Raw genomic sequence first — 9,885 nt, 5'->3', positions numbered from 1 at the left:
ATGAATGAATGAAGAGTACTGTACAAATGCATTTTTACTATTGTGGTTACTTTATTAAACAGTTGTCATCCTTATTACAGTTCAGTGCCTAAGAACTACCAGCACATCCTAGCTTTAGCATTTGCTGTCAAAGAGATCAACAAAAATCCCACAATCTTCCCAAATATCTCTCTGGGTTTCCACATCCTCAACAGCTACTTGAGTGCAAGAATGACCTATAAGGCCACTCTGGGCCTGCTTTCTACACAACAGAAGTTTGCCCCCAACTTCAGGTGTAACGACCAGAACAATCTGATTGCTATCATTGGAGGATGTTTCTCTGAGATCTCTGTCAATATGGCTGCCATTTCAGCAATCCAAAAGACTCCACAGGTAAGCTTAAAGTGCCAGGAAGTTAATGATGTCCAGCAGTGGGTTGGGCTCTCTCTTCCTCTCTCCCAACAAAGGGGTTGTTCTTTACTGGCTCCTGCTTGTGGCAGTGCCTACTGAATCCTTTGAAAAGGGCTTCCTGGTAGTTGGAGCAGGAAAAGCTAGCATGACTATGAGCACACCAGTTTAGCCAGTGGTGCTTCTGCTGCCACCAGCAGCACCTGTCACCTTGGCTTTGGGCCACTTCTATGCAAATGCCTTATTTTATTATCTGTTCCCATCTTTCTGCGCTGCTGCCCTGACTGTGTACAGTTGTATCTTGGTTGCCAAATGCCACAAAACGCCTCGTACATTTCTGCTCCTGAACGATTGAAAACCGGAAGTGAGTGTTCCAGTTTTCGGATGTTTTTCAGAAGCCAAATGTCTGGCGTAGCATCCACGGCTTCCGATTGAGTGGAGGAAGCTCCTGCAGCCAATCGGAAGCTGTGCCTTGATTTTCGAATGATTCTGGGAGTCGAACGGACTCCTGGAACGCATTCTCTGTATGACTGTACAGTGCTGGATCTACATTCATACAACACTTCACACAAATAAGAATGGATTCAGGAAGGACTGGAAAAGTTGTGAACCAAAACTATAAACTAATAGGAACAATAGGAGAGAACACTGCTCAAAACACAAAAACAGATATTTGTTTTACTATAAGCACTTTGACTGGAAGGGAGGAAAGAATAAGAAAATATACAATTCTAGTTAGGTTGGGTAGGTTGCTGATAGGGTAAGGATTGGCAGACTCTCTCTCTCTCTCTCTCTCTCTCTCTCTCTCTCTCTCTCTCTCTATATATATATATATATATATATATGTAGGGACCCAGGTGGCGCTGTGGTTAAACCACTGAGCCTAGGGCTTGCTGACCAGAAGGTCGGCGGTTCGAATCCCTGTGACGGGGTGAGCTCCCGTTGCTTGGTCCCAGCTCCTGCCAACCTAGCAGTTCGAAAGCACGTCAAAATGCAAGTAGATAAATAGGAACCGCTACAGCGGGAAGGTAAACGGCATTTCCATGTGCTGCTCTGGTTTGCCAGAAGCGGCTTTGTCATGCTGGCCACGTGACCTGGAAGCTATACGCCGGCTCCCTCGGCCAATAATGCGAGATGAGCGCACAACCCCAGAGTCGGTCACAACTGGACCTAATGGTCAGGGGTCCCTTTACCTTTACCTTAAGCATTCACAGTAGAAAGAAATGTTTTAGAAAGACTCTCTCTCCCCCCCCCCCTCACACACACACAAAACATGACAGTTATGGCTAGAAAATAGGCCTGTGTGTGTGTGTGTGTGTGAGAGAGAGAGAGAGAGAGAGAGAGAGCGAGAGAGAGCAGCTGCCTACCTAATAACTAAGAAGACGCAGATACAAAAATTGTTGGTGTTGATGTTGTGAAAAATAAGTTGGGTTACACTGATTGATGGAAAAAACGGGATGGAATGAAATAAACAGAGGCATACGTTGGGTCTAGTGGAAAACAAGATAACTTGAGAAGAAAAATATCTAACCATGCATTGTTCTTTTAAGCAAAGGACTATGAAGAGTCATGTTTGTGCAAAACAACCCCAAAATTCATTGTTTTGCAACCTGCTGAGTTTTAGGCTTTAAGACCCGAGTTTAAAAGTAAATGCTGTAGGTTTTAGAAGCCATCTGCACAAGAGGAGCAAGCATTCAAATGTTAAAACTACACAGGTGAAATTCTGCATTAGAGAGTTCTTGGTGATAGTGATGAAGTTAGCAAGAAACAGGGTTTGCTTATCACCCTTTGCTCTAATGGTACAGGTTATAGACCCTGCCATCACACAGTTATAGGATAATTTAATGCATAGAGGAATTAACCCATATGGGAAATTCATAAGAATGAATTAATAGTGGAGTAGAATGTCAGGTTTATAGATTCTATGCAGAAAGTTTGAAGAAATATTTTCATCCTGAAAAAAATGGAAAGTAAAGAGGGCACATAATAGCATTTTTAAAATACCAGAATGGCTGCCACACAGAAGACCACAAAAACTTGTCCTAACCCTCAGGACAGTACTAGAATTTGGTTGATTTTTAGGTGACCTATTCAGTACAGTTCAGCAATAGAACTACAATGGGATATGTGCACTCTCGGTCATTCAAAGTCTTATGTAAATAGAAGCTAGGTAGCCACCTGCTGGGATCACTCAAATTCTTGATTTCTAGCATCACACAGGGATCTCGACTAGATGAACTACCTAACCAAGTACAGTGCTATGATTTAAAGATACAGCATTTATTCTTCATTTCTGGTTTTTCAATCAATCAAAATACTTTATTCGACCGATAGAAAGAAAAACATTTCTCAATACAAAGATAAAAATATAAAAAATATAAAACTGAAGGCATCAGAGGGATGCATAGATGAAGTATGACCGCGCTACTGAACCTCCAACAGATAACTCACATCAAGGCATTTATCCGTCAAGCCATTTTGTCAGTCCATTTTGAGGCAATCGGCCTCATCTGCAGTTGTTTGTTTGTTAAAGGCACACAGAAATATGTGTCCAGTTTTCTGGCCAGGGTCAGGGAGAGTTCTAAGGGGAAATGATCACTTTCCAGCCTTGTTACCACCCTAAAGTTAGTAATTTGGGGAATCAACTCTACTGATGTCCAAATAAAATCAATGATAGAGGCTCGGGAACCTGACCAGAAAGTAAATTCAGCTGGGTAATCAGAACTCCGTATTTCCGGTTTTTCTTTTCAGGCAACTTATGGATCATTCTTGCCACTGCATGGTTCCAAAATGCTATACCCATTCTTGTACCAAATGGTTCCAACTGAATCCCACCAGCAAACGGGAGTTGTGCGGTTACTTCAGCATTTTGGGTGGAAATGGGTTGGAGTTGCTGCAGTGAATGATGACAAAGGGGACAGGTTTTTGCAGACAATGGTGCCTATGCTTTCACGAAATGGCATCTGCTATGCGTTCATAATAAGGCTACCAACATGGAACTATGTGGATGAGATGACAGACTTACTTCTTGAGCACTCGAATACATATGAAGTTGCAACCGAGACAAAATCCAATGTATTCTTTATATATGGTGAACCTCCGTCTTTTCAGGTTGTGAGGATATTTCTTTTTATAGCATCCAGTATGGAATGGCCTCCTCTTGGTAAAGTGTGGATTGTTACATCCCACTGGGATTTCACCTCAGTGTCCTTTCAAAAGACATGGGATATGCAAACCTTCCATGGTTCCATATCCTTCACTGCTCACTCAAATCAGCCACCAGGTTTCCAAAAGTTTATTGAGAGGATAACGCCTTTTGAGGTGAAAGGAGATGGATTCATCCAGGACTTTTGGGAACAGGCATTCAGCTGTTCATTAAAGAAGCAGGAGGAAGATGAAACAGAAACATGCACTGGGGAGGAGAAGCTGGAGAGCATTCCTGGTATTTTGTTTGAAATAAAGATGACTGGCCATAGTTACAGTGTCTACAATGCTGTCTATGCCGTGGCACATGCTTTGCATGACATATATAAGTTGAGATTGAAGCATAGAAGTTTGTCAGAAAATCAGAGACTGGTATTTCAAAATGTGCAACCATGGCAGGTAACTACAATTTAATGTATGACCCAGAAGTAAATACAGTGGTACCTCGGTTTATGAACACAATTGGTTCCGGAAGTCTGTTCATAAACTGAAGCGTTCATAAACTGAAGCGAACTTTCCCATTAAAAGTAATGGAAAGTGAATTAATCCGTTCCAGATGGGTCCACGGCGTTCATAAACCGAAAATTCATAAACCGAGGTGTTCATAAACCGAGGTTCCACTGTAAACATTAGGTGCTATTAATCTGTTTGGATAATAAATGCCAGTCACATTGCGTGGACAGTCCCCCAAACCTCAGGTGACCCTTGAGCAGAATAATGACTCAATACAACTTGCTGTGGGATTAAAATTGGCCACAACTTTATTACAATTCAGATGTAAGGAGACCTTGGCTCAGGCATTGGGTGTTTATCCTTCCCAGTCCTCAGCTGGGGATCTGGGAGACTTCAAGGTTATCCAGAATGTGTGGGGATTGGGCTGGCTCTGGAGAACATATGTTCAAGCAGAGAGCCTGCCCGCCGTTCGCCGCCGCTGAAGGGGAGAGTAATGACAACCTCTCGGCGTATGACCAATGCCTCCCCTCAAGACCTCTTTAACGGGGAACCCTGGTATCACGACCGAGAAGGGGACGTGAGTCACTGCTTCATGCCCCCCCCCCCATTTAGGAAGATAGACTAAAGGATTCCACCCAAGGCTTGAAACTGCCAAAGTTGTGATGTTTTGCTATGGGAAAGGCAAAACCTGCCAATGCAGGAAAATTCTTTTTCGGCCCTTCAACAGCGACCTTGACGTAGCAGCGCCTGTGTACCTGTGGAGAAGAGGTTAACCTGCAAAAAAAGACTTAATTGGGGGAGTGGAGGGTGGGAGAAGCTCTGGAGCTGACTGCTGCTTCCCAGGTAAGCTACACCTTCTGTTGTGCGGGCAGGGCGGTCCCTGCCCTTACCTGGCCGATCCCCTGGCAACGCTTCCCCAGGCAGGTTTGGGCAGTTGACAGAGGTAGGCGGAGACCCCAAGTATCCAGCCTGGGGAGGATGAAGCCAGTCTGAACTACCTGGAGCTGCACTGGGATACAGGGGGCTGCGTGCGACCATGCAAAAGACCATTTGATGTGGGGAGTGGTGATTATAATATAGTGATTTTTGATATTTTGACAAGTTAAGGATATTACCAGCGAGAAATAAAGAGTAATCACATATATTGTCCAGAAATAAAACAAAAAAATACACTATGATAGGACTTTGTGAAACTCATCGGAATTACTCCAAGACCTAATTATCTCTTTCTTTATATTGTCTTTCAATGTAGGTTCATGACTTTCTAAGGCATACCATATTCAATAATAGTGTTGGAGAAACAATACGCTTTGATGACAATGGAGAACTAGTTGCAAGTTTTGATATTACAAACTGGATGATGTTCCTCAATGGCTCAGTTGTCAGAGTCAAAGTTGGAAGATTAGATCCTCAGGCTCCTCCAGGCAAAGAGTTGCTGATTCATGATGACCAAATTGTCTGGCACCAAAGTTTTAATCAGGTGAGACAAAGTGGGACATAATAAAGATTATATGCCAGAAAATGTCCATTAGGCCAGTTTATCACTCCCCCCACTGTTCAGGTACTGAATTATGCTGGAAAGCATTCTTTTTCAATAATAATAATAATAATAATAATAATAATAATAATAATAATAATAATAATAATACAGCTATATAGATCATTCCTTTCTTTCCATAGTTCTGGAAATCTCAGTTTACTCTGACCTCATAATCCATCTCTAAATGTCTTATGGGGGAAAGAAAACCGGAATCTCTACTAGGTCCCCTTCAAAGAAATATTGAGGGGGGTGAAGATCCCTCGGACCCCTAGAGTTGGCACACTATTTGTTGTTGTTGTTTAGTCGTTTAGTTGTGTCCGACTCTTCGTGACCCCATGGACCATAGCACGCCAGGCACTCCTGTCTTCCACTGCCTCCCGCAGTTTGGTCAAACTCATGTTCGTAGCTTCGAGAACACTGTCCAACCATCTCGTCCTCTGTCGTCCCCTTCTCCTAGTGCCCTCAATCTTTCCCAACATAAGGGTCTTTTCCAAAGATTCTTCTCTTCTCATGAGGTGACCAAAGTATTGGAGCCTCAGCTTCACGGTCTGTCCTTCCAGTGAACACTCAGGGCTGATTTCCTTAAGAATGGATAGGTTTGATCTTCTTGCAGTCCATGGGACTCTCAAGAGTCTCCTCCAGCACCATAATTCAAAAGCATGAGCCCCTCAGGTCGGAAGGCGTCCAACATGCTACTGAGGAAGAGCGGAGGACAAGTACAAGTAGATTCAGAGCTGATGAAGTGGCTGGGCCAAAGCCGAAAGGTCGCTCAGTTGCGGATATGCCTGGAAGCGAAAGGAAAGTCCGATGCTGTAAAGAAAAATAAAGCTATGGTTTTCCCAGTAGTGATGTATGGAAGTGAGAGCTGGACCATAAAGAAGGCTGATCGCCGAAGAATTGAAATTGATGCTTTTGAATTATGGCACACTATTTACAGGCCTGCCATTCTTCAAAAACCAAAATCTAGTTCTTATTGCAAGCAACTTTTATCATCTTGCTGATTTTTCCTAAGATCTGGGCATGAGAACAGCAATTTATTTTGGGTGGCTGTCCTCATGGTTCAGACATTAATCTTTGTAATCAAGCCTTTAAACTGGTTTATCAAGTTTAATTGTAACTGAGTGTGGAGAAAACAGGTCTGCAAAGATGTAGACTTTAAATTTATTATTATTTGGGGGCAGGGGGATTCATCTTAGTCAAGAAAAAAATTGGTTCAAATATGGGAGCACACCCACCACCACTTACGTTTTTTCCTTTGAAGCTGTCCATCGAAGGGACACACTATTTGCAGAACTGCCAGTCTTTTTTAAAAGCAAGCAAGCAAAGAAAGAAAGAAAGAAATCCTCTCTCTTTTTAGTAATATTTTTATTAATTTTCCATTTTAGACATTCAAGTATAACCTTATTTTTTCACATTATTGTTTACTATTACGAACTAATCAACTTCCCTACCTCCCACGATGTGGTTCCCACAAATCCTTTCTATGTCAAAGCATTTATGTTTTTCCCCATTTACTTTTCCTCCAATTCTATTGCCCTATTGTAAATAATTATTTAAAAAGGCACAAATTACAAACTTTACAATACCCTGCTATTGTTGTTAGTTTTTACAACTGTCCTTCAAATCCTCTATAATAAAGTGCAAGTGTCTCTGCGTCCAGTCCCTGTGTCCGCGCTACTGCGCATGTGCCCCACGGACACAGGGATTGGACGCAGAGACTTGATGCACACACACACACACACACACACACACACACACACACACACTCTCCCCACCCCCACCCCTCTGCCTACTGTTTCCCTCGCAGTCCTCAGAAGAATCACGGCCTTCTCCTGGGCCCCCGCTGGCCAGCTGGGCTCAGCGGAGCACCCCGATGAAGCGGCGGCCGTGAGAGGGGCTAGCCGGTCCCCCCACGCGCCACCACTGCAGAAAGAGGCCGAATCACGGCCTTCTCCTGGGTGCCCGCTGGCCAGCTGGGCTCAGCAGAGCGTCCCGACGAAGTGGCAGCCATGGGAGGGGCCAGCCGCCCCCCCCCACGCCGCTGCCGAAAAAGGCCGAATGTTCTAGCGCCCGTTTATTAAACGGGCTGAATGACACTAGTACTGTATAAATTTATCCCAGTCTTTTTGGAAAGCTTGATCTCACTGGTTTTGGATTTCCTCGGTCAGCTTTGCCAACTCCGCGTATTCCATCATCTTTGTCTGCCACTCTTCAATCGTTGGTAATTCCTGTTGCTTCCATTTTTCGGCTAATAAAATCCTTGCTGCCGTTGTTGCATATCTGAACAGTTTTTTAATCCTTTGGGATTTCTTCTTCTACCATACCCAATAAAAATGCTTCTGGGTTGTTGTTGTTTTGACAAATGTGCTTTTATACATTTTATTTAACTTATATATCATTTCCCAGTAAGTCCACCTACATGTCCACCACATATGATAGAAATTCCCGTCCTTTTCTTTACATTTCCAACATTTCTTATATTTTGTCCTATACATTTTTGCAAATTTAGTTAAGTACCACTATACATCATATTCATAGTGTTTTCTTTTAAAAGCAAACCAAACCGCTCTCCTTTAAAAACATCCTTAATATTTCTGCACAGATATTGCCAGTTTCTGTATGCAATGACAACTGCTATCCTGGCTACAGCAGGAAAAAGAAGGAGGGAGAGAAATTTTGCTGTTATGATTGTGCCCCATGTCCAGAAGGGATGATCTCACACCAAAAGGGTAAGGAACATAATTTCCTGATATAGCTATCAATTTCTATAAAGTAAAACATTATTATGTTTTGTTCGGAAGGTATGCACCCACTGAATGGATATAGTGTTAATTCAAATAGCAAATACCTTTCAAAAGAGCTGCACATTTGTTTAGGAATTCCAAAGGCAGACTGGTCAATCTTGGCTGCCTGATAAAAGAAATGTATGAATGCAAGATCACAAAAGGATGTATTCTCACTAATGTTTAGAATTGACTTTCTTATACATTTTGAAATAATACTCTTACTCTTCCTTTTTTCATTTTTTAAAGACACGGATTCCTGTGTCAATTGTCCAGAGGATCAGTATCCTAACAAAGACCAAACTCAATGCATTCCAAGAGTTCTAAGCTACCTCTCTTACAAAGAAGATTTAGGGATCATCTTAACTATCTTGGCTACTTCTTTCTCTTTCATCACAACTTCAATACTTGGAATTTTTATGAAGCACAAGGACACTCCCATAGTCAAAGCCAACAACCGAACCCTCACCTACATCCTCCTGGCCTCCCTCCTCCTTTGCTTCCTCTGTTCTTTGCTCTTCATTGGACAACCTGGAACAGTAACCTGCCTTCTCCGACAAACCACATTTGGCATCATCTTCTCTTTGGCCCTTTCCTCAGTGTTGGCAAAGACTGTTACTGTAATTCTAGCATTTATGGCAACTAAACCAGGTGCCAGAGTTAGGAAATGGGTAGGGAAAGGGTTGGCAAATTCCATTGTCCTTTCCTGCACCTTTATTCAAGCTGGTGTTTGTACTCTTTGGTTAAGTACTTCCCCTCCATTCCCAAATACAGATATGCACTCATTGCATGGAAAAATCATACTGGAATGTAATGAAAGTTCAGCTGCCATGTTTTATTGTGCATTGGGTTACATGGGTTTTCTAGCCATAACCAGCTTCATTGTGGCTTTTTTAGCCAGGAGGTTGCCTGATAGCTTCAATGAAGCCAAGTTCATCACTTTCAGCATGTTGGTGTTCTGCAGTGTTTGGCTGTCCTTTGTTCCAACTTACTTGAGTACCAAAGGAAAATACATGGTGGCAGTGGAGATCTTCTCCATCTTATCATCCAGTGCTGGATTACTGGGTTGCATCTTTTTCCCTAAATGCTACATCATTGTGCTGAGGCCTCACTTGAACAGTAGGGAGGAACTAATAAGGAAAAGAAAATGAAATGATATATTTCTATCTCTCCATTGTATGTGTGTTGCCATGGCAGCAAACGTTAAATTTATTTTTTATTTTTTATTTATTTGTATACCGCCCTTTGCCTACATATTAATGGCATAGAATTCTCTCTCTCTCTCCACACACACACACACACACACACGTGTTGCCTGGAATGCTTATGACCAGAGTACCTTTTGGTTATTAGGCACTGCTGTGAGGGACATTTGATGAGATTTTGATTTGATGAGAGGACAGAGACTGAGGCGGCAACAGAAAGTGAGGGGGGCGGACAACCAGTCAGAAAGGACAGCAACACTAACTGCCTTTTGCTATGAGGCTCACTGGGTGCCCCAGAAGTGTCCTGTCAGCT

The 9,885-nt window shown here is 42.7% G+C and overlaps 1 protein-coding gene across 1 annotated transcript; it reads left to right on the top strand.

Annotated features, from left to right (window-relative positions):
* Positions 1–210: 210 nt before the first annotated feature.
* On the top strand, positions 211–9,518 carry LOC118077507 (vomeronasal type-2 receptor 26-like). Its single transcript, XM_060281204.1, has 5 exons — positions 211–372; positions 3,139–3,963; positions 5,297–5,524; positions 8,187–8,313; positions 8,617–9,518. The coding sequence occupies exons 1-5, from the start codon at positions 211–213 to the stop codon at positions 9,516–9,518; spliced, it is 2,244 nt and encodes a 747-aa protein (XP_060137187.1).
* The last annotated feature ends 367 nt before the right edge of the window (positions 9,519–9,885 follow it).

The sequence above is a fragment of the Zootoca vivipara genome, chromosome 13 (assembly GCF_963506605.1).
Source record: "Zootoca vivipara chromosome 13, rZooViv1.1, whole genome shotgun sequence".
Classification (NCBI taxonomy): Eukaryota; Metazoa; Chordata; class Lepidosauria; order Squamata; family Lacertidae; genus Zootoca; species Zootoca vivipara.
This window is presented reverse-complemented; position numbering and strand designations above follow the sequence as displayed.

Excerpts from the sequence above, each read along its gene's own strand:
- LOC118077507 (XM_060281204.1), top strand. The coding sequence starts at position 211 with ATGACCTATAAGGCCACTCTGGGCCTGCTTTCTACACAACAGAAGTTT. Across the intron at positions 5,525-8,186 it reads GGCACCAAAGTTTTAATCAG|ATATTGCCAGTTTCTGTATG; the intron begins GTGAGACAAAGT and ends ATTTCTGCACAG. Across the intron at positions 8,314-8,616 it reads GATGATCTCACACCAAAAGG|ACACGGATTCCTGTGTCAAT; the intron begins GTAAGGAACATA and ends CATTTTTTAAAG.